Source organism: Lynx rufus, unplaced genomic scaffold (genome assembly GCF_022079265.1).
Source record: "Lynx rufus isolate CCGP_SWC_20201006 ecotype Redwood Valley unplaced genomic scaffold, mLynRuf1.p SCAF_16, whole genome shotgun sequence".
Taxonomy (NCBI): Eukaryota; Metazoa; Chordata; class Mammalia; order Carnivora; family Felidae; genus Lynx; species Lynx rufus.
The window spans coordinates 43,930,400-43,954,860 of NW_025814830.1; the positions used below are offsets into that span (position 1 = coordinate 43,930,400).

The window sequence follows — 24,461 nt, forward strand, 5'->3', positions numbered from 1 at the left end:
GTCTGCATCAATGAATCCATTCTCAAGATTAATCTTAACTATAAAGCCAAAAGCTTCCACTCTTAAAGCTGTCATTTTGTTTGCTCAGTTTTTATTTGGAATGGACGCTATTCTAGGGATTAAACTGGTAAATGCCAGGCTATTGTAGCTTTAATAGTGTGGCATTTACCAATTTGTCTAGAAGAGCATGCCCACCTTGCCCTTTGATCTGGTTAGTGTGCCAAGGAAAAGCTCTGGTTCTCATATGAAGGGGTGCTGAGGTGTCTCAGTAAGAAAACAAAGAGCTGGCCCTTTAGATGATGAATGTAGTCTGCACCCTCTTTTGTCTAGTGCCCTTTTGCTGCCAACCATCGTGGCAGTCACCCTGCCATATTCCAGACTACCTGTTCCCTGAAATCCAGCACCTGGTGGCTTCACCATCTCTTCCTTATTTGCCAGCAGTTTAATGAGCAGTTGTATCATGTCCTTGCACTGACCAGTGGGTAATAGGCTGGGGGATCGCTTAACTTAAGAATTGAGGTATAATATACATACAGGAAAATGCACAAATCATAGTTGTACAACTTAAAATGTTATAAAGAGCATAGCCTTATAATCAGGAAAGTACATACCAGGACCTGATGTCTCCTTGCACCCCATTCTAGTCATTACTTCTCTCTCATGGTAACCTCTTTTCTGATTTCTACCATCACAATTTTTTACATGAATGGAGTCATCAGTATAGATCCATTCTCAATGCTGCTTGGTTTTCTGTTACTTGAACATACCACGATTATTGCCTACTGTTGCTAGGCATTTCAGTTATTTCTAGGGGGATCATTTTGAGAGCAGATAATTTAAAAGTCACTCAGAATAAAACTGGTGAGAGTAAACAGGCTTTGGGACTTGGTTTCACATGCTGCCATGTGAGCCACAGCTGCCCTTAAGTAAATGATATCACAGCAGTAATATCCTTGGCACTCATCCTATGCCAGGCACTTTCCTAGTCACTGCACACACTTAAACGATTCTCTCAAGTGGGTGTTGTAATTAGCTCCATGTTGCAGTTGAGGAAAAGACTGATTAGGCCACCCAAGGACACAGAGGTAGCAGAGTAGGGCTTCAGACACGGGCAGTCAGTCTGGTTTCAGAGTGCACCTGTGTCCTAGCTATCCCAGTATTCCCCTACAGAGATCCGAGTTAAGGTCAGTACCAGAAGAGGGGTTATTTGAGGAGAGTGATGGACTCCTTAGAGATGGAAGAGAGTTATCAGGAACAAGATCAGGAGGCCTGTGCCTGACTTCACACAGTGAGGGAAAGCATAGATTGAGCTAGAACAGTAAGACTTGTAGTACAGATAGTCTCAATATGGCATACCCAGGAGGCAGAGGACCTGGCTCTTAGGTCCCTCAACCCTCTGAAACACCATTGGAAAATGGATATTTTCTGTCATGTACCTGAATCAGCTGGCTCCTCTGAGGTGTTTTCAGGTTTGAGATGTGGTGAAAGCCTTAGTGATTAGTCATTTTCTTTTTTTTTTTTTAATTTTTTTTTCAACGTTTATTTATTTTTGGGACAGAGAGAGACAGAGCATGAACGGGGGAGGGGCAGAGAGAGAGGGAGACACAGAATCGGAAACAGGCTCCAGGCTCCGAGCCATCAGCCCAGAGCCTGACGCGGGGCTCGAACTCACGGACCGCGAGATCGTGACCTGGCTGAAGTCGGGCGCTTAACCGACTGCGCCACCCAGGCGCCCCAGTGATTAGTCATTTTCATCTTTGTGTACTTAATTATCAAGTAGTGTGCATCCATGGTCCCTGACCCCAGTGCCGTTATCAGAAAGCCTTCTCCAGCTGAGTAACCGCCTTTGAATTAGTTATGGTTAGTATATTAGTTTCCTATCGCTGTGACAAAATACCACAAATTTAGTGGCATAAAACAAAAGAAACTGAGTTTTGGAGACCAGAAATGTGAAATCTGTTTTTTTGGGTTGGAGTCAGGGTGTTGGAAAGGCTGTACTCCCTGGGGAGACTCTGGGACGAGTCTGTGCCTTGTGTCTTCCAGCTTTTGGTGGCTGTCAGCATTCCTTAGCTTGTAGCCACATCACTCCAATCTCTGCTTCTGTCTTACCTCTGTGTGTCTAATCTCCATTGGCTTCTCTTGTGGCATTTAGGACCCACCCAGGTAATCCAAATGACACCAGTAAAAACTGCCTTTAAAAAAAAATGTAATTCTCAGATTTGTATTTATTTTATTTTATTTTATTTTATTTTATTATTTTTTTTTTTTAATTTTTTTTCAACGTTTATTTATTTTTGGGACAGAGAGAGACGGAGCATGAACGGGGGAGGGGCAGAGAGAGAGGGAGACACAGAATCGGAAACAGGCTCCAGGCTCCGAGCCATCAGCCCAGAGCCTGATGCGAGGCTCGAACTCACGGACCGCGAGATCGTGACCTGGTTGAAGTCGGACGCTTAACCGACTGCGCCACCCAGGCGCCCCGATTTGTATTTTTTTTAAATATTTGCTTTTGAGAGAGAGAGAGAGAGAGAGAGAAATAGAGCATGAGCAGGGGAGGGGCAGAGAGAGAGGGAGACACAGAATCTGAAGCAGGCTCCAGGCTCTGAGCTGTCAGCACAGAGCCTGACATGGGGCTCGAACTCACGAACTGTGAGATTATGACCTGAGCCGAAGTCTGATGCTTAACTGACTGAGCCACCCAGGCACCCCTGTATTTTATATTTTTAAAGTGTATTTTTGTTTCTAATTTTTTTATTAAAATAATTTTTAATGTTTATTGTTTTTATTTAAAAAAAATTTTTTTTAGCATTTATTTATTTTTGAGACAGAGAGAGACAGAGCATGAATGGGGGAGGGTCAGAGAGAGGGAGACACAGAATCTGAAACAGGCTCCAGGCTCTGAGCTGTCAGCACAGAGCCTGACGCGGGGCTCGAACTCACGGACCGCGAGATCATGACCTGAGCTGAAGTTGGCTGCTTAACCGACTGAGCCACCCAGGCGCCCCTAATGTTTATTGTTTTTAATTTAATGTTTATTTTTGAGAGAGAGAGAGACACAAGAGTGTGAGTGGGGGAGGAGCAGAGAGAAAGGGAGACATAGAATCTGAAGCAGGCTTCAGGCTCTGAGCTGTCAGCACAGAGCCTGATGCAGGGCTTGAACCAAGGAACATGTGAGATCATGACCTGAGGCAAAGTCGGATGCTTAGCTGAATGAGTCACCCAGCTGCCCCATAATGTTTATTTATTTTTGAGACAGAGAGAGGGAGACAGCATGAGCAGGGGAGGGGCAGAGAGATGGGGAGACACAGAATTCGAACCAGGCTCCAGGCTGTCCAGGCTCTGAGCTGTCAGGAGAGAGCCTGATGCCAGGCTCAAACTCGCAGACCACGAGATCATGACCTGTGTTGAAGTTGGACCCTTAACCAACTGAGCTACCCAGGCACCCCTCAAATATTTATTTTTAAGTTTTCATTTTAAATTCTAGTTAGTTAACATATAATGTAATGTTGGCTTCAGCAGAATTTAGTGATTCATCACTTAAACACCCAGTGCTTATCACTACAAGTGCCCTTAATACCCATCACCAGTTCAGCTCCTCCCCTCCCCACCTTTCCTCCAGCAACTCTCAGTTTGTTCTGTATGGTTGAGTCTCTTACGGTTTGCTTCCCTCTCTCTCTCTTTTTTTTTTCCCTTCCCCTGTGTTCATCTGTTTTGTTTCTTAAATTCCACATGAGTGAAACCGTATGGTATTTGTGTCTTACTGACTTATTTTGTTTATAATACACTCTAGCTCCATCCATGTTGTTGCAAATGGCAAGATTTCATTCTTTTTGATGGCAAAAACTGCCATTTAAAGTAACATTTACAGGTCCAGAAAGTGGGACCTGGTATCTTTGTTTGGCTATTACTCATTTTTTTAAACTTTATTTATTTTGAGAGCGAGAGAGCACAATCAGGGGAGGGGCAGAGAGAGGGAGAAAGAGAATCCCAAGCAGCCTCCACACTGTCAGCGTAGATCCCGATATGGGTCTCGATCTCACAAACCATGAGATCGTGACTTGAGCCGAGATGAAGACTGACGCTCAACCAACTGAGCCACCCAGGCACCCCTGGTTGGCTATTACTGAGATCCACAAATAAAGTGGAAGAGGAAAGAAGTTAACATTAATTGAGCAATGCCTGTATTGTATGTACTTTAAGTGAAACAGCATATAGTATTTACAACAACTATGTGCTATTACCCCATTTTTCAGATGAATGGAGTTTCAGAAAAATGAAGTGATTGCCCAGTGTTTCATTGCTAGTCAGGGAAGGAGCCAGAACTCCTCAATATGATTCCTACTAAGTCACAGTGCCTCAAAAGCTGGCTGGTGTTTTGAACTTACTGACTAGGGAGTGTGAAGTTAGTGCACTTGATAACACATAACAAACGTATTTGTTTCTTTTTCATTTCCTGCCCACCATCTATATTGCATTTTCAAATAACCTGAATATAAAGGACATTGGGGTTTTAGCAGTTTGCTATTATCCAATGTGGTTTGTAATATAGCCAAACGAGATAATTCAAGGAAAACTACCTTAAGGAACCAGAAGTACCTGGTTTGGCTATAGATGTAGTCTCTGCTTTTTTATCATCATCACCACCACCATCATCATGTGTGATCTCTTGTTTTTTAACTGAAATATTTAATCACTTGTATTTAATATACTTATTAATTAATATTAGGTTTAAGCCTATCATCTTCATATTTGTTTTCTATTTGTCCTATAGTTCTTCCTCACCACCCCTTCCTGCTTTTTTTGGATCAATATAATTTTTATGATTTCATTTTATCTCCTTTTGTGGATGTTTAGCTATAATAGTTTTTGTTTTAGGGTTCTTCTAGGATTTAGACTATATATTTTAAACTTAGCACACTCTGCCTTTAATATTACAGCACTTCATGTACAGTATAAAAACCTTATAAAAATGTACTTCCATTACTCCTCTCAATCTTTTAAGGTTGCTTGAAATTGTCCCACAGCTCACGAATTATCTGTTCATTTATTATTTAAACTTTTAATTTTGAGATGATTGTAGACTGACATGCAGTAGTAAGAAATAATACTGAGAGATCCTATGTATCTTTTACCCAGTTTCCTCCAAAGGTAACACAACAATCAGGATACTGACATGGGTAAAACTCAACATACTACACACTTCCATATTCACAGGGATCTCTCATTTTGCCTTTCTAGAGCCACTTATAACCCTCTCCCTTATTCCTGGAAGCCACTAACTTATTCTCTATTTCATTTTTAAAAATCACTTTAAGAATGTTATGTAAATGTTACCAGACAGTATATAACATTTTGAGATTGGCCTTTTTGCTCAGAGTAATTCTCTGGAGATGCATTGAGATTTTTGCTACATGTATCAATAATCCGTTCCTTTTTATTGCTGAATATATTCCATAGTATAGATACTCCACAGTTTCTTGAACTACTCACCTATTGAAGGACAGCTGAGCCATCTCTAGTTTTTGGCTATTATGAATAGAGCTGCTATAGATGGACATTTGTATACAGTTTTTTGTGTGAAAGAAAGTTTTCAGTTGTCTTTTTTTTTTTTTTTTTGAGAGAGAGACAGAGACAGCATGAGCAGAGAAGGGGCAGAGAGAGAGACTCCCAAGCAGCCTCTGCACTGCTAGCACGGAGACTGACACAGGGCTCAAACCCAGGAAACTGTGAGATCATGACCTGAGCCAAAACCAAGAGTCAGACGCTTAACCGACTGAAACACCCAAGTGCCCTAAGTTTTCAGTTGTCTTGAATAAATGCCCAGAAGGACAGTTGCTGGGTCATATGATAACTGCATGTTTATAGTTTCCTAAGAAACTGGCAAACTGCGGGTGCCTGGGTGGCTCAGGCAGTTAACTGTCTGACTCTTGGTTTTGGTTCAGGTGATGATCTCACGGCTTTGTGGGTTTGAGCCCTGTGTCAGGCTGGGTGCTGACAGCGCAGAGCCTGCTTGGGATTCTCTCTCTCCTCTCTCTCTCTGCCCCTCCCCCACTCACACTGTGTCTGTCCCTCTCTAAATAAATAAATAAGAAACTGAAAAACTGTTTTCCAGGGTGACTGCACCATTTTATTTTACATTTCCACCAGTAACATATGAGTGATTCAGTTCCTCTTCATCCTTGGCGGCATTTGGTGGTGTCACTGTTGTTTTATTTCAGTCATTCTGGTAGATGTTTATTGTATTGTGGTTTAATTTGCATTTCCCTCATGGCTAATGATGTTGAACATCTTTTGTTTATTTGTCATCTGTGTATCTTCTTCAGTGAAGTGTCTTTTCACATATTTTGCCCATTTTCTAATTGGATTGTTTGTTTTATACTGTTAAGTTTTGAGAGTTCTTTATATATTCCGGAAGTATATTATCAGGTATGTGCTAGTACTTCTTGGATATGTGGTTTGCACGTATTTTCTCCTACTCAATAGCTTTTCATCCTAACAGGATCTTTTACATAGAAAATTTTTTAAAAATTTTGATGAAGTCTAATTTAGAACTTTTCCTCTTACAGCTAATAAATTTTGTGTTAGGACTAAGAACTCTTTGCCTAGCCCCAGGCCCTAAAGATTTTCTTTCATTTGTTTATAAACATTTTACATTTACATTTTCACATTAATATCTGTGATCCATTTTGGGCTTATAAATTGTGATACTCAGGTTGGGATTCATTTTTTCCCTATGGATGCCCAGTTGCTCTACCACTGCTTTTTGAAAAAGCCATCTTTCCTTTATTGAATTGCTTATACACTTTTGCAAAAAATAATAAGTTCAGCATAGTTGTATGAGTCTATTTCTGGGTTCTTCATTCTTTTCCATTGATCTATCTATTGTATATTCCTCTGCCAATAACACAGTCTTGATTGTTATGGCTATATAAGACTTAAAATTGGATAGACCAATTCCTCCCATGTTACTCTCCTTTTTTCAAGCTGTCTTATTCATTCTAGATCCTTTGCCTTTCCATATGGATTTAAAAATAATCTTGTTTATATCTTCAAAAAGTCTGCTGGAATTTTGATAAGAGTTGCATTAAACCTGTATATCAATTTGGGGAGAGCTCACATCTTTCTTATGCTAAATCTTCCTATTTGTGAACCTGATATTTATCCCCATTTGTGTAGATCTTCTTTGATTCTTTCATCAGCATTTTGTGGTTGTCAATATTCAAGTGTTGTATATGTTTTGTTAGTGTTCATTTATTTTTTATTTTCTTTTCTGTGTCTTTTTCTTTCCCTTTTTTAACTTTTTAATGTTTATTTATATTTGAGAGAGAGAGAGCACGAGCAGGGGAAGGGCAGAAAGAGAGATGGAGACAGAATCCGAAGCAGGCTCCAGGCTCTGAGCTGTCAGCACAGAGGTTGATGAAGGGCTGGAACCCATGAACCATAAGATCATGACCTGAGCCAAAGTTGGATGCTCATCTGACTGAGCCACCCAGTCACCCCTTTCTCTGTTTCTTTTTGGATAGTTTTTACTGCTATGACTTCAAGTTCACTATGTTTTTTTAAAAAGTGTTTCCTCCCCCCCCCCCCATATCTAATCTACTCAATTCTGTTCAGTGTATTTTTTTTTAAAAATTTTTAATGTTTATTTATTTTTGAGACAATGAGACAGACAGAGTGCAAGCAGCGGAGGGGCAGACAGAGGGAGACACAGAATCTGAAGCGGGCTCCAGGCTCTGAGCTGTCAGCCCAGAGCCCAACGCGGGGCTCAAACCCAAACCGTGAGATCATGACCTGAGCTGAAGTCAGACGCTTAACCGACTGAGCCACTCAGGCGCCCCCTGTTTAGTGTATTTTTAAAAATTTATTTGAGAGAGAGAGGGAGAGCAGGAGTGTGGGGGAAGAGGGGTAGAGGGAGAGAGAGAATCTTAAGCCAAGCATGCCAAGCATGCCAAACATGGAGCCTGATGAAGGGCTCAGTCCCACAACCGTGGGATTATGACCTGAACCAAAATCAGGAGTCAGATGCTCAACCAACTGAGCCACCCAGGTGCCCCTCTGGTCCAGTGTATTTTTTTTTTTCAGTTTATTTATTTTGAGAGAGAGAGAGAGTGTGTGTGTGTGTGTGTGTGTGTGTGTGTGTGTACTTGGGGAAGGGGCAGAGAGAGAATCCCAAGCAGGCTCTGCACTGTCAGCACAGAGCCCGATGTGGGGCTCAAACTCACAAACTGTGAGATTGTGACCTGAGCCGAAATCAAGAGTCAGATACTTAACCAACTGAGTCAACCCAGATCCCCCTGACTTAGGACATTTCTCTATTTTCCATGTCTCTATTTAATTTTTCAATCTGCAGATGCAGTTATAATAACCTTTAAATGCCATTGTCTCCAAAATCTATAATGACTATTTCATCAGTTTTCTAGTTCTTAGATTATGAGTTACTGGTCCAGGTAGGTAGTATTAAACTATGTATTCAGTAATACAGACTATAATTCTAAATTCGTACGGGACATCCCCACTACCACTCTAAAACCTACAAAAGGACTTCTTTGTTATCTCTCTTTGCTAGTGGGAAGATTTTTTTCCCCTAATTTATCCTTTCCTGGGTCCAGGCATTGTAGTGGGTGTATGTGTTTGTGAGAAGCCCTAATTCCTACTTGTTTCATGTGGCCTCTTGAATATTATGATTCAGCCTCCTCAGGTATCAAGATCTTCAAATCTCCACTGTTTCTACTTGTGTTGGCCAAAGCATTCAATGCAGCTAAACTCATTGGTTTTAGTTTCTTGTTCAGGTTTGGTACCTGGGTATACTTTCCTGTGAGCTAGGTATAAAATGATGTCATAAATTGTATCTTATCCTAAATTTCTGGATACTAGTTTATATCTTTCACTATATTGCCTTAAATGGAACCTTGCCTGATAACATTTTTTGTCTTAAACTCATTACTATATTAATATAGTTAATGGTATTTTTACTTTAGCTTAACACTTGTCTGGTATATCTTTAACATTCAGTCCTTTTGTATTTTTGTTTTAGTAATATCTTGTGAATATATAACATTTTTGCCCTAGATAAACCTTAGAATCATCTTCACAAGATCCCAAACAAATCCTATTGTCGTTTTATTTGTGTAGGACAATTCCTTCCACTTTCTTCTTTTTTTTTTCAAAATAGTTTGAAATTGGACTTACAGGTCAAGATGAATGCCCTTTCTTTGAAAAATTACCTTTGCCTTTTCATTTATACAAGTTTTTATTGTTGTTGTTTTTGTTGGTTTAGTCCCTGAGTATTTAAATTTTTCTTCGTCTATGTCTTAAACATTTATTATTAAGTTTATCCTTAAGTTCTTTTTGGTTTCTTTGTTGCTTTTTTGAATAAGACCTCTTCCTGCCCTATTTCTCCACATAGGAGGTTGAGTGGTTTGTTAATTCATAATAAGTAAAGAGAATTTTTATAATATTGAAACATTCTTGAACTCTTGAAATGAACCCCAGACTTTGTTGTTTTCCCACAGTTTTCAAGAGGAAACGCAGGTAGAACAACCTTTACTGTGTAATCTTAAAACTAGAAACACCAAAAAATATTTTTTTAACATGAGAAGATTTGTCAGTTTCTCCTGGTGGGCAAGGGAGGAAAGGTTTTAGGGAGGCCCTGGGACTGAAGGGGCAGAGGATACTTAGAGCCGAGCAGAGGGAAACATGGCTGCAAGCCCAGCCTTCCAGAGCAGCGAAATATGAGAACCAGCCTAAATTTTTAAGTTTGTTTTTAAGTATGTATGATTTTTCCATCATCCCTTATTCCTAGGGGTATTGGTAAGGCTATGGCTGTGGGTATTGATTTGAAGAACCCAAATCAGTGTGGTTAAACATGATGAAAACTTATTTCTCACTTATGTATCATCTTAAGTTAAGCAGTCTAGGGCTGGTACAGCAGCTTTATGATACCACCCAGCAGCTATGTCAACCCTAGGAGCCACATCCTCATTCACATGGTTCAAGATGCTCACCCCCTTGTCAGCGTTCTACCTAGCTGATGGATACTGGGACAGGAAATGCATGTTCCTTCTATTTAAGGGCATGGCATCACCTTTGCTTATAGTCTGTTTATCAGAAGTTGGTCGTGTTGTCACGCTTGGATTTAAAGAGAGCCAGAAAACGTGTTATTTTTTCTGGACTGTCTTTGGCTTGCTATAGATTCCGTTACTATATAAGGGAAGAATAGAGATCAACAAACAAGTGGTCTCTGCTTCTTCAGGCCTTTTGTAACTTGGTGTGTGCCTGTCCTCATATACTTAGGAGTCAGAGCTTCGTGGTTACTTTGGAGGCCTTATTTTCTTATCTGTAAGATGAGTGACTGATTTATGATCTAACATTTGGGCCCAGGACTTCTGTGATCTCCTAATTCCTTCCTGTTTCTTCAGTCAAGCCCTCAGTCCTAGCTAAAGATCTGCTAAAGGAAAACAACAACAAAAACAAAACAAACAAACCATGTAATGCCAAGAACAATGTAATCTCCAGCTATCACTGTGCTGAATCCTGGGACCATTTTTCTATCTGAACAAGAGAAGCCATGAAAGTGCTCATTTTAGGAAAACAGTGATGATCAAGGTCAAGGCAAAACTGAGAAGGGCTCCTGGTCAATGTTATGATTCCAGGCATAATATATATCCCACCTCTAGTGGCACAGAAATGAAGAAGGGTTTTACTCTGGAGTTGGGGTTGGAGCCTTTGGACGATGTCAACGACAAATGTTTGTTGCATACTTCCTTTGTGCCAGGCCTTGTGCTTTAGCTGAGGATAATGGTGTCGAACAAGATAGATATAGTCCTTGCTTCTTGGAGTGAGCAGAGAAGACAGTTAAATAAATTGGTATCATTAAAAAAGCACACATGTGCCAAGTACGGAGAAATACAGAGTGCTGTGATGGCACATAACTGGCGGGCCTGCCTTACTCTAGGTGCTCAGGGAAGGCTTGCTTTCCAAGGGAAATGGGATTTGAGCAGAGACTTCAAGGAATAGTCAAGATTGGAGAGTAGGAAGGGTATTCTAGGTTTAGGGAGCCCTGTTCGGAAAGTGGGGCTGAAGTTGATAGAGGAGGAAGAATAGGTGTGGTGAGAGGCTGGAGAGGTGGGTGGGGCCTACCACCAATCACATTCCAGTGCTGTAGCATTGCGGGATCAGAACCTAAGGATGGTCCAATCCAGTGGCTTTTAGTGCTGTTACCCGCCTCCCCCCACCTCCCATTTTGGAATTTTATCGGAGTATTTTTGTTACAGTGTTTGGTGGTGTTTGATGGGAGCCTGGAGAGCCAGGAATCCTGCAATGCACAGAAGGGTTCCACTTATTTGAAATAGTTTTCACATACTTTCAGGACATTCATGTAGGTAAAAACTTTATAAATGACCTGAGTCTAGAAAGTGTTTTCAGCTAGACACAACTAATTTTTTTAAGTTAATTCATTTATTTTGAGAGACAGATTGAGAGAGCGCGCGAGCGAGTGTGCACGTGCACAAGTGGGGGAGGGGCAGAGAGAGACAGAGACAGAGATAGTGTGAGAGAGGATCCCAAGCAGGCTCGGCACTGCCAGTGACCCGCAAGATCCTGACCTGAGCCAAAGTCAGAGGCTTAACCGACTGAACCACCCAGGTTCCCCTAAACACAACGATTTCTACACAGTTTTAATTAACATACGTTGATTCTCCAGAAATATAATTACTATACCTATAAAATCAAAAGAAGATTGTACTGTTTCACTTAAACTTTACCAAAAAGTGTTCACCATTTTGGATCGTACCTTGTGATTTTTGAAACACCAGCGTAAGACAGACAGCATTGTGGCTGTGGTGTTCAGGCACATTCCATGTGAAAAGGCAAATTATCCACCACTTCATTAGGTCTCCTATAGCAGTCACGAGCATACATTTGCATATTGAAAGGTGTATTTTATCTCCTCTATTAAAGCATAATATTAGTTTTTAAAATGTAGGTTGTTTATATTACCTATGATCTTCTAAGTCATGATCGTAAGTTTCACGACAGGAGAATAAAACAGTCACTAGGAAATATTTGTTACAAAAAGGCTGCCTTAAGGTCTGTCGGCGTGTGATCGATCCACTGGCCCAGTCCGGAAACTCCTGAATCCGGTAGAACCGGGAGCTTTACTAAGATACAGATCCCCGGCGTCATTGCCGGCCCCCGACTCTTCCCCAGCCCACCTCGAGGAACAACTGCCCTGCTGCTCAGACCTGCAGGACCTGAGCATAGGGCGCAGGAGCCTCTGACGCCGAGACTCAGAGCGCAGAGGCGGGGCCAGAGTGCTACCCACTGGTAGCAACGCTGCTCCTAGAGAGGCTCGGCCGCGGCCTGGTGACGCACTTCCGTCCGCGCCACGAAGCCGCCTGCTGCGAGGTGAGTGTGGGGCTGCAGGCGGCGGGGGCGGTGCCCCGGCGGGTAGCTGTGGGTGCTGTGGGGATGGGTCTCCCGCACTTGCAGGAGTGGGTAGAACGGCGGCCCACGGTCCTCCTCCGCCCCTCCTCGACTCCCACTTTGGACTTGGTGGCCGAATACGTTCCATCCCGTGGAAGGCGAAGCCGGATTACCGTCACAACCTCGGAGCCCCGAGCATTTAGCATTTTGTTCGGGGAAGATACTACTGACCTTTTGGGAAGATATGTCGGAGCAGCCAGGGGGTGGAATATTGGCAGGAGTGAAGCGGCTTGAGGTGATATCACTAGTGTTTTAACATGTTGAAGTCGTACAGGGGCTCTTAGCTATATGCATTTCAAGTATGGACCGTATGCCTCCTGACTCCTAACATAGGGTCGTGAGTCAGGGTTCAGTGAGAGTGCAGAAAAAGCAGAGCCCTCCCAGACACCGGGGAGCAGAACCAGCCCGGCTTTTGAAGGGCACTGTCTCCTGGAGCTGTGCGTTCCAAAAGGTAACTTGGCCCTACTCCTGGGCCGTTGGGATGACAATGATCTGGGGATGATTTATAATCACTTATTTGCGAAGTGCTAGAATACACATAAAATAGCCCCAGAATTCCTCATTCATACCTTCATGAGAAGCAATTTTACGAAAACACTATACTACATTAAATTATAGTAATTAACACGTGAAATTACACACACACACACACACACACACACACACACACACATATATGTATATATCTATCTATATATCTATCTATCTATGTATATATCTCTGGAATGTGGCTCGTAGTGTATGCAGAGGAAAATTTATGGCCTTAATAGGTTTTAATTGCCAAATAGGGAAGAATGAAATGAGTAAATAAATCATGTATCATCAAGAAGCATTTGGGCACAGGTTTTTTTAGCCTTGTAGTATCTAGTTAAAACACTGTTTTCCAAAGTTATTTACTTCTTTTCTTTCCCACCACTTCAGTGTGGTTATGTTAGTCAATTGTAGTATAGTTAGGCTCATTTGCTGTTGTTTGTATTCCTTTTTGGCTCGCCACCCTATCCCATCCTGGTTGGTTGGCTTAATGTCTGTATATTTGGATATGTGAAACATTACTATGGTTATGAGTGTCAGAACAAAAAGGCACACTCAGAGAAGCCTGTCACGCCCTCCTTTCCCCTGCCAATCTCATCTACCCTATTTCCTTCCAGCCTGTTTGCATCACAGGCTCCTTTCACTTCCTACCCATATTTGAGGCAACCATTCTCCTTAGTTTCTGATTTATCCTTCTATTTTTTTTTTTTTTTGTACAATTGGCCAGATACATGTGTATTTTCTTATACTCCCATTTTTTGGTACACAAAAGGTAGCACTCTACCTTTTGCATTTGCTTGTTTCATTTGAAGATATATTCTGGAAACCACTCCATATCATAGAGATAAGTATCTTTTTAAAAAACGTTATTCATGTATACTGAAGACTGCATCTAGCATGACATTTAAGAAGCATAATGGTAAAATGAGCACCCATGAACACACCACCCCTTTAAGGAGGAGAACATTTCTGGTATTGGTGCATCTCTCTGTGTGCTCCTTCTCAACCCAGCTCCCAACTTCCTACCCCTAGAGGTAACAACTAGTATTTTGTATTAATCGTCATCTTACCTATTTATAAAAATAATTTTATCACACAAAATATGTCTGTAAACATTTTGTTTTTGAGCTTTATGAAAATGGCATTGTAGTGTCTCTAGTCATCTGGGGTTTGTATAACTCAATTTTTAAAAAAAACATTTTTATTTTTATAATTTTATTTCAGTTAATTTTTTTTTTTTGAGAGAGAGAATTCACATGTGTGCAGGGAGGGGCAGAGAGAGACAGACAGAAGAGAGAGAATCCCAAGTAGGCTCCACACCCAGCGCAGAGCCTGATGTGGGGCTTGATCTCACGACTGTGAGATCATGACCTGGACTGATATCTAAAGTCTGATACTTAGCCAGCTGAGCCACCTAGGTGCCCCTCTTGTAACTCAAGATTATGTTCCTGAAGTCATCTATGTTGTTGTGTGTTGAGCTGTTCACTTTTGCTGCTGGGTAATGTTCATTTTTTGGTGGGGGTGGGTAATGTTCATTTAAAAAATGATAGGACAGGGGCACCTGGGTGACTCAGTCAGTTGAGTGTCTGACTTCAGCTCTTGTCATGATCTCATGATTCATGATTTCGAGCCCCACATTGGGCTCTGTGCTGACAGCTCAGAGCCTGGAGCCTGCTTCGGATTCTGTGTCTCTCTCTCTGCCCTTCCCCCACTCATTCCCTCTCTCTCTCTCTGTCTTTCAAATGTAAACTAAAAACATAAATTTTTTTTTTTAAAAAAGATAAGACAGTTTATGTACTCTCAGTGGATATGTAGGTTGTTTCCAGTTTTTTTTAATTAAAATACTGATAATAATTTTGTACATATTTTCTACATATGAGAGTTTCTCTAGGGCATACATTTTTAAATTTAGGCATGAATATTGAATTTGATTAAATGCCTTTGGCATCTGTTGGGATGGAGAGTGTGTTTATTTTTCTTTGATTTATTCATGTGAAAAAGTATACTAATCTGTATCTTGATATTGAGCTTTACTTGCTTTCCTGGGATGATCCCTTTTAGTCATGGCGTGTCACTTTAATGAACTACTGGAGTCTATTCCTTTATAGTGGGGATTTTTCTGTGAGTATTCATAAATGAGACTGGTCTGTGGTTTTTACATGAGTATTGTGCTGGCGTCATAAAAAGGACTGGGAAACTTATTTTGCTGTTTTTTTCTACAGTTTCAGTACTGTTAGAACTACTCGTTTCTTAAAGACTTGAAAAGATTTGTTCATGATACATGTGGGTTCAGTGTTTTGTGAGCATTTGCTCTTTACTGGCTATTTCAGTTTAATTAGGTAAAAGTGATCATGGATTACAGAAAAATATCTACATAACAAAATAAATAGAGTTGATTTATTAGATTGAAATAGAATTATATGTTCTTCCATTATAGGATAGGTTTTCTTTTTAAGCATTTGTAGAATTTTTTTTAGGCATTTTAGCTAAAAAAACAAAACAAAAAGCCCCCAAAACTTTGTAAAGCAGAAGTAAATAGATCAGGTTATTTAAACACCATGCAATAAAGCCAAAATTATGAACAGAGAAGAAATTAATAACAAACTATCCTAAACAATTCTGTGGTCAGAGACAAAACACAGTTGCTGACCAGCTATAAAATATAATTAATATAATTAAAACATAAAATATTTTTTTCAAAACCTCTGGCCTGTGGGTAATAGTGTATTCAGAGGGAAAATTTATGGCCATACTGATTTTAATTGCTAAATAGTAAAGAATAAACATAAATGAATAAATCATGCATCCTCAGGAAGGTAGGAAAAAACGTTTCGCAGTCTAGCTTCCCCCAGAAGCAAAACACAGGACAGAGGTTTCTGTGCAGGCACTTTATTTGGGAATGTATTCCAAGGGCAGAGTGAACAGCAAGGGGAGTAAAACAGAGGAGGGAGAGCCAATACAAGGATGTGTTGTCAGGCTGGCCTGTCTATAGGCGCCTGGCGCTCATTCTTGCAGGATCTTTGAGCAGCCTTGGAATCTCATGGGTGCTAATGTAGGGGACTAAAGGGGAAAATATTTATCCATTGACTTCTATCCCCTATTGGTCAAGGGTGGCCTCACAAGCCTTAACTTGTCTGTGTTTTGGGACCTAGCAGGTATCCACAGGTATCTGCAGATGTCCCACACAGGATGCCAGAAAAGCCCCAGGGCAGGAGCCAGCCACATGTGGTATAGATCCTTGAGGAGGCATTGGTAGGTTGTCCCTGCGCAAAGCTGATCAAAGCCTCTGGAACTGGGCTGAGACCAGAGGATTTGGAGTGGTGCATAAAGTATCTCTTACAGAGCTAAAGAAACAAAGAAAGCAGAACGTAATGAAGGAAATAGAGGAGTGATGTTCTAAATAAATAGAAAAGCTTATTCTTAAAAAATAAAAGAAAACAACATTCAAATAGGCAAATCATTGTTCCACTTGACTTTATTAGTCTGCTCAAGCTGCCGTAACAAAATACAGTAAGTTATTTGGCTTAAACCACAGAGATTTATTTCTCACAGTTCTGGAGGCTGGGAGCCCAAGATTAAGATGCCACACAATTCGGTTCTTGATAAGGGCTCTCCCTGAGTTACAGTTGGCTGTCTTCTCATTGTGTCCTCACATGGTAGAAAATGAACTCTGGTGTCTCTCCTGCTTTTTTATAGGGGCACCAGACCTCTCATATTATGGCTTTGTTTCACCTTATTACCTCATAGGATCTATATCCAAATATAGTCATGTTGGGGGAGAGGACTTCATCATATGAATTTGGGGGGGTGGGGAGACATGTTCCATCCATAACATTAACAAAGGGGAAGGGGTCTAGAAAGCACACATATTCAAAAGAAGTGGGAAAAACAAAGTAGTTCCAGATATGGAAGAAATGGAACGAATCATGAACCAGTGTTTTCCACAGTTCTGCGCTAAAGTGAAACCCTAGAAGACATAGATGATATTTTAGGAAAACACAGGTTTTCAAGACTGACTTTGGGAGCAGTAACCAGAAAATAACCAGTCCATGTGTTTTGAATACAATGAACAAGGAGTGCTCGGTCACGGGACCCTAGATAATTGAGTGACCCCTCAGGATGCTGAGGCCCTGGCTTCTTCACTATCAGAGGGCTGGAAAGTATGAGGAGGCAGCATGGGACCTCAAAGGTAAACCTGGGCCATGTGGGAGGCTGGCCTCCCAAGATCTCTACAGAGGTATCAGGGCTCTTGAGAACACTCAGTTATGTAAGGGAATAAGCAGGATGTAGGGGAATAGCTGTCTCCTCCAGCTCCCTGGAGCATGACTCTCAGGCCTCTGTGCTGGGGCTGCAGCCGTGCTGGCCTGGCTTCCCTTGCAGTGTAATCGAGGATGATCCTTGTTTAGAGAAAAAGAAGTAAGTCCATGATCTTGGTAATGTTCTATTTCTTGAGCTGAATTGTTGCTTTATTATTCTTTAGGCTCTCTATACATTTTATGTATGCTCTAGTGTATGTGATATGTGTCAGAATTGTAAAACCCTAGGGTTCCTAGGATCAGTGTCATTGGTGGGAGGGGTCGTGGGCACTGGATCACCCCCTTCTTCTTGTGGCAGCTCCCGCTTGCATTCCTGTCTGGACACTGGCTGCCTGTGTCTCACATCTCTGAGGGGCTGTGTTGTTCCTGCAGGGGCGGGACTTGCTTTACATCTGTCTCTTTGTTTTTCCTCAGCTCCAGGCCTTCTCTGAGAGGGAGAGCAGGTAATGGCAGCCATGCTCCTGACAGCCTGGCCCCAGGTGAGCTGTGGGTCCTTCAGCTCTATCTCTGAGCAGTTTCACATTGAAGAAGGGAAGCTGGTGAGCTTTGTGATGGAAGTTGGAGGGGTCCTCCTCGCTTCCGCCTGGAACTCATGGGAAGAGCGGTGACGCGAAGGGATGGAAGCAGCAGGAGAGCATCCCTGAAGGCAGGGGTGAAGTGTTCTGCACACTGAGGTTCTTTGCTCCTCTGGTGAATAGGCGACAGGAAGCTGCCCATGGAGGATGCTCCATGCAAGGATGTGAATGGAGGAGGGTAGCACCGGCTTAGGATGTCCAGAGACCAGGGCATAGGTGAAAAGGAGTAGTAGGACCAGGTCAACACAAAGGATGGCTGTGCCTCTAATACGGTGTGGAGACGAGGGTAGTGGGGTCTGGAGAGGGAAAAAACAGGATGTCCTATGGGACAGGATGTCTCATTGTGTCCTGGAGAGACTTTCAGGGCTTGGGTGCAGGGGCTCAAACTTTAGGTTACTGATAAAAGCTCTGGACCCTCCCCCTCCCTTAGAAAAATAAGCATGCAAACCAAATTTTCCATACAATTTCAGGGACTTCACGGACTCCCTGAAGCACATCCATGGACCTCCATGGACTACAGGTTGGGAATAATCATAGTCACAGTAATCCCAGTAGCATTGTTTGCGGCTTGCTATGCTGCAGGCATAATACTAAGCACTTGCATGGATCGCTCAGTCTTGATTCCTTGCCCTTGACATAGGTGCTGTGTTGTGCTCACTCTGCTACAAAACATAGGAAGGCAAAGGGGAGCAGAGTGCCTTGCCCAAAGTCACACAGCTGTTATTTGATTCTTCTCTGCTCATTCCTGTGACCTGTGCAATCAGTGACGTTAAGGTGGTCAGATTTGTCATGGCTGTGTAGGGAATAATTTTCAGGGTGATTCAAGAGGAAGGTGTCCACTTAGAAAGAATTCCATTGGTCCAGGTGATAATGGGCTTCATCAAGGAAAGTAGTTAAAAAAAAAAAAAGAACCCAATTCAAGTAATGCTTAACAAAATCTTTAGGATATGGAGAGTCAGGATTGAGGGTAGAGTAAGAGAGAGGGAGGAGTCAGGAACATTTCCCAGGATTCTAGCTGACGTTTCCTGCACAGATAGTGGAGGGGGTGGGGTGGGGTGGGGTGGGGTTGAATTCAGGAGCCTCCAACTTGCTGGGGTAAAGGGTGGTGGTGGTGGGCAGTGAAGGTATTTAATTTTGTGCAGAGAAGTTCCTTGGCCCATCCAAGCTCACAGATGAGTGACACTTAGACTCACCCAGTGGTTGGACTATGCTTGTTGATGGGTGGGGGTCAGTAGAATCAAGCAAAATCCTGGCAGAAAGGAATTGAGGGTATATCCCTGCCAGCGTGTCACCCAGGTTATTACAGAGGACTGAGGTGGGCAGGGAGAAAGCGCAACCAGAGGCCGCAGCTGCCCGGAAGGGAGGCATCAATCCTGATGCAGGGCCTGTGCCGGGTGCACGGTGTAGTGATGCAGAGATGAGCAGCTGGAATGGTGGCAGAGCACCTGGCCACTAGGAAGGCTGATCTCCCCTCTTTCCCGAACCCTGGAGAAAAGTGAGTTCTTGGGTAAAGTTGGAAAGGATAAGGCCTGATGGGAGCGTGTAACAAAATCGGGTTTTCAGCAAGACCCATCTGGAAGCAGAATGGGCTGCCGTTCCTGCCTCAGCCAGTCTGGGCAGCACTGAGCTGCTAGAGGTGCTCAGGCAGTTGCACAGCCCCTCGTGGCAGGGTCAGTGACAGGAATCCAGATGGGGGCTGGTTGAGATGGAGGCCGTAGCTGTTCTCTGGGGGTGGCTGGACGTTTATGGGGGTAGGGATCAGGGTGGGCATGCTGGTGGGCAAGTCCTGAGCCGTATCTGCCCCTGAAGACATGGCTAGCAGAAAGAATGGAGTTGCTTTTGGGGAACTTGATTATGGGAATTTTTCTCTGTCATCCCAACTTAGGATATCTTTTATAAATGTAAAATATGGCATGAGGTTTCCCTGCCATGAGAGAGGTCAGATAATTCTCCATGGTTTACTTTCCAGGTGCTTTTTCTCAAACCTTTCCCTTTTTTATTAATTTTGTGCTCTTCACAAGCTCCCTCCCCAAGCCCTTATACTGCCCTCTGCCCCTCACCTAGGGCCTGAGCCATGGAACTGGCCCTAGGGCAGCAGGAACCTGTTGTTTCAGAAGTCGGTGACCTTCGAGGACGTGGCTGTGTACTTCACTCAGACGGAATGGAATGGCCTGTCCCCTGCACAGAGGGCCCTGTACAGGGATGTGATGCTGGAGAATTATGGAAATGTGGCCTCCCTGGGTAAGGCCTCTCTCCCCCTGGGACCCAGACTCTGCCAGTTGGGGTTTCCTGGCTTATTGACCCCTGACAGGTTGCAGGTGGGGTCTGTAGAAATCCTTTACTGAGTCGGAACCCCAGGGGTTGAGATTCCTAATCCCCCTTGAGTTAGGGGTTGCTGGAAAGGGTGAATCCCAAGCCTTTATTGGGCCAATATAGGATTTTGCTGGGACTAGTGTGCACTCTTTATCCATCCTCTAGAAGTTGTGGTTTGGATACAGTGTGGGAAAAAGAAACTTACTGTTCCACAGCATTATCTTCACATTCACCCTCATCTGACCTGCATATCTTGGTCTTTCGGGCTCACAGCCCAGGCTATTCCCAACTCCTCCCACACCTTCTCAGGTACCCCCCCCCCCACAACATACACACATACACTTTCCAAGCCATTCCCCCCTTTCCTGTCGTCTTTAGGCATGGGATCCCCTACAGCTCTTATTTTCCCTTCCCATTGCCAAGACAGTTGGAGAAGAGGCTTAAGAACTCATCTCTGGGAGATTATTCACCTCTCTCTCCTCTTTCTTTCCCCCTAAACAGGATTTTCGCTTCTCAAACCTGCTGTGATATCGCAACTGGAGGGAGCAGGTGAGCTGGGGGACCCATCTCCACTGGTGGCTGGAACAGAAATAGGCTCCCAGGGTGTCTGGACTGGTAAGGGACACACAGCTGCCTTTGATGGGGGAGTTAAACTCTTTAGGAAGAAAACCAACGTTAGCAACATATAAGCATGCCACATTTGTGAGCCAGCTGTAGAAAATAAAATTTAAATAATGTTGATGATTTATAGAGATATGTACAGTTGAGACCTGATTATTTTTGCAGTTTGCTGTTTCTTTGTAATTCCAAGAACAGATCTTTTTTTTCAAATGCCTTATTCTAATTCTTTTCAGTTCTAATTTTGGAATTCTGCTTTTCTCAGATGAAATGAATGGATTCAGTATTTTGGGGTCCTTGCTACTTTCTAAACATTGTACACTTAATGTGATGGATGGAGAATTAACAGTCTTTTTGTACAGAAAGGCAGAATAGCCTGGTGGTTAAAAGTACAGTCTTTGGAGTAGACTTCCCTGAGGTTCAATCCCAACTGCTATTACTAGTTACAGGATTTCCTAGTTGTGACTTTGAGTAGGTCAGTTATTTGAGTTCTCTAAGATTCAATGTTTTTATCCCTGAAAATGGAATAATAAAATGAGAGAACAGTGCTAGTCTTGTGGGTTGAGGATTACATGAGATAATATATATTAAATGTGTAACTTATAGTGTGTGCTCAGTGAAATATTAGTATTTATTATTATTTTTTGTGTGTGGAGAAGACAGCTTAAGCTGTGGGAAATAAGGTGGAAGGAAGTGCTCTCAGTTCAGTGCTTCTCAAATGATGTGCAAATGAATCACCTCTGGGTATCTTGTAAATATGCATATTGTCATTTAGTAAGTCTGGCATGGGGGCCAAGAGTCTACATTTCTGTTAATTCTCAGGTTCTGCCAATGTATCTGTTTCCCAGATCTTACTTGAAGTAGCAAGCTTCTCATTGGCTTAAGCAGAGTAGGTGCCAGACGATTTCCCATTTCTTGTGATTTCCTATTTACTTCTCTGCGTTTGTGGTCCATAAGATTCTCTTGTGTCTTTTCAATGAATCCTCTTATTTATTTACTTAAAAAAACTTTTTTGTAATGTTGGTTTATTTTAGAGAGAGGGAGAGACAGAGCATGAGTGGGGGAGGGGCAGAGAGAGGGAGACACAGAATCCTGAAGCAGGCTCCAGGCTCGAGCTGTCAGCACAGAGCCCCATGTGGGGCTTGAACTCATGGGCCACGAGATTATGACCTGAGCCGAAGTTAGACACTTAACTGATTAAGCCACTCAGGTGTCCCATGAATCCTTTAAAGAGTCAGTGGATTTTTGTTCCTTCTAGTCATTCAACCAGATGATTCCTGACAAAGGAAGACATGTTTTGCAAAATCAAGAGTTTAAAGCGCATTGCATATAATATGGAGGAAGCTCCATATAATCGTGGATCTCCTCAAAGGAGTCTGGATTTCATTCCGTAGGCAACAGACAATCCTGAAGTCTTTGAAGTTTTTGAATAACCCATGGTGATCTTAGCTGAGAATGGGAACATCAATCCAATTAGTTTGTGTTTGTTAATTGGAGTGAGGAATCAGATGGCTTTTAGGTAGACAGAGGGGAAAGGCCTAGGGCACAAGGCCCATGTCAGCCGAGTTGATTCTCTGTTAAAAAGCTTTTTCAGAAGGCCCACATAGTGACATCTGTTTATATCTCATTTGCTACAACTGTGTCTTCTGGTCCCCCTACTGCAGGAGAGGGCAGAAAATAGTTTTTAGCTGTAGTTTTTACTGCTACCTCAAACACATGGGAGGCTGTGCTAGTAAGGAAGAAAGGGAGAATGGATACTGGTTAAGAAACCGGTAGCATCTGCCACAATGTAGGATTTGGCAAATAGAAGGTCACTAGTATAGAAAAATTGGCAAAGAATATAAATGTTTGATCCACATAAGAAGTACAAATTTAAATCAATGAAAAATCTTCACCCTCAATAGAAAGCAATGAAAAAGAAATTAAAACAGATGTTACACCTAACATACTTGACATAGGCAGGGTGGGTCTGAAGACCCAGAGAGGGTCCTGCAGGGCCAGCAAAGATGGTCCTTGGCTTTGAGCAGGATAGAAATCAAGTTGCGAGCCAGGATAAAGTGAGAGCAGAGTTTACTGAATAGCATAAGTGATAGAGTATAGCAGATGAGTGTCTGGGAGACTGAGAAAAGAAAGGAGAGTGAGTCTCTCCTTTGCTCAGGGTCTGGGGTTTCTATTCAGAATGTACATGTCCTCTGTGGGCACCCAGGAACTGGTCAGAACAAAGACAAGTGTCCTGGTGTCCTCCATAATTCACTTACTCCCTGCTGCCAGGGGGTTTTGGCATCAGGTGTCTAGAGTCAGTGGTGTGGAAAACATACATGACAGCCTTGCTTAGTCATTCCATAGATGTTACCACCTGTGCTGGAAGAGTGTAAAAAATCATTAACTTCTGACTCACACAGGAAGGACATACATCATTTGTTCCATAAGGCATGTATGTGGCCAAAGTGCAGGTCCTAGAAAGAATAGAAGCAGGAACAGAAGCAAGTAGTTTTTCATGGAGTCCCTTCAGTTTTCCTCGCTCATACTGAGAACAATTATAGTAAGTGATGGAGAGAATACACCAAACTGGAATAGACTTCTGGAGGTGAATGTGAATCAGTAGTCTTTCTAGAAAGTACTTTAGCGATACATATCAAAAGCCTTTTAAAAGTTTGTCCTCGATAGCCTGGAAATTCCCTCCTAGGGTGTCCTGATAATAATCAGGGATATAAACAAAGATGTACATGCATGGAAGTTCATCATAATTTTATACAATAAAATGCTGGAAATAACCTGCATAATCAGGATAGAGATAATTGATTAAATTAACATGCCTCTTTAGGATGGAATGCTTATTTAGCCATTAAAAAAATTTTTTTTTTTAATTTAAAAAAAAATTTTTTTTTTTTAACGTTTATTTACTTTTGGGACAGAGAGAGACAGAGCATGAACAGGGGAGGGTCAGAGAGAGAGAGGGAGACACAGAATCTGAAACAGGCTCCAGGGTCTGAGCTGTCAGCACAGAGCCCGACGCGGGGCTTGAACACACGAGCCGTGAGATCATGACCTGAGCCGAAGTCGGACGCTTAACCGACTGAGCCACCCAGGCGCCCCTTTAAAATATTTTTACAGAATATCTAAAGATACTGGAAAATTATCCTTATTAATGTTAGGAAAGAAAAATATTTTCATTTTTGAAAAAATGTTTTTAGAAGAATGATTGGAAGGAAAATGGTTGAGGGAGGAAATACATCAGAAGATTAGCTGTAGTTGTTGTTAGGTGGTGGTATTTCAGGTAATTTGAATTTTTTTCTTTGCATGTTTCTGATATTAGAGATGAATATTAGTTTTGTAATTGGGAAAAGACCAACAGTATTTTGAAAATGCTTGCTAGGGAAATCTAGGTCATTTGGATCTTTTGAGGGAGATTTAATGAAATACTGGGGAAGTGGGCTTATTACATGTGGTTGAGGAGAGATGGGAGATGAAAAAATACAGGCAGCATTTTCAGGCCAATTTTAAGAGATTTGGGAGCAAAGACAGATACTGGCTCCATTGGAACTGTAGGAATTCTAAAAAGAACGTTAGGGACTGACCACTTTCAGGATTGAGGGAGGAAGTAGAAGGAAAGACCAGGAGAATG

At 42.3% G+C, this 24,461-nt stretch overlaps 1 protein-coding gene across 3 annotated transcripts in view; it reads left to right on the top strand.

Annotated features, from left to right (window-relative positions):
- ZNF23 (zinc finger protein 23) overlaps window positions 1-24,461 on the top strand; it is a 33,804-nt gene that overhangs the window by 6,052 nt on the left and 3,291 nt on the right. For 2 of the 3 annotated variants that reach the window (XM_047078723.1, XM_047078724.1), the window contains exons 2-4: window positions 17,745-17,809; window positions 20,020-20,146; window positions 20,720-20,767. In XM_047078723.1, coding sequence (XP_046934679.1) covers window positions 17,777-17,809; window positions 20,020-20,146; window positions 20,720-20,767 — 208 coding nt within the window. In that variant the 5' untranslated portion in view covers window positions 17,745-17,776. Of the gene's footprint in view, window positions 1-17,744; window positions 17,810-20,019; window positions 20,147-20,719; window positions 20,834-24,461 lie in introns of all 3 variants that reach the window. The other variant, XM_047078722.1, reaches the window with a different exon arrangement.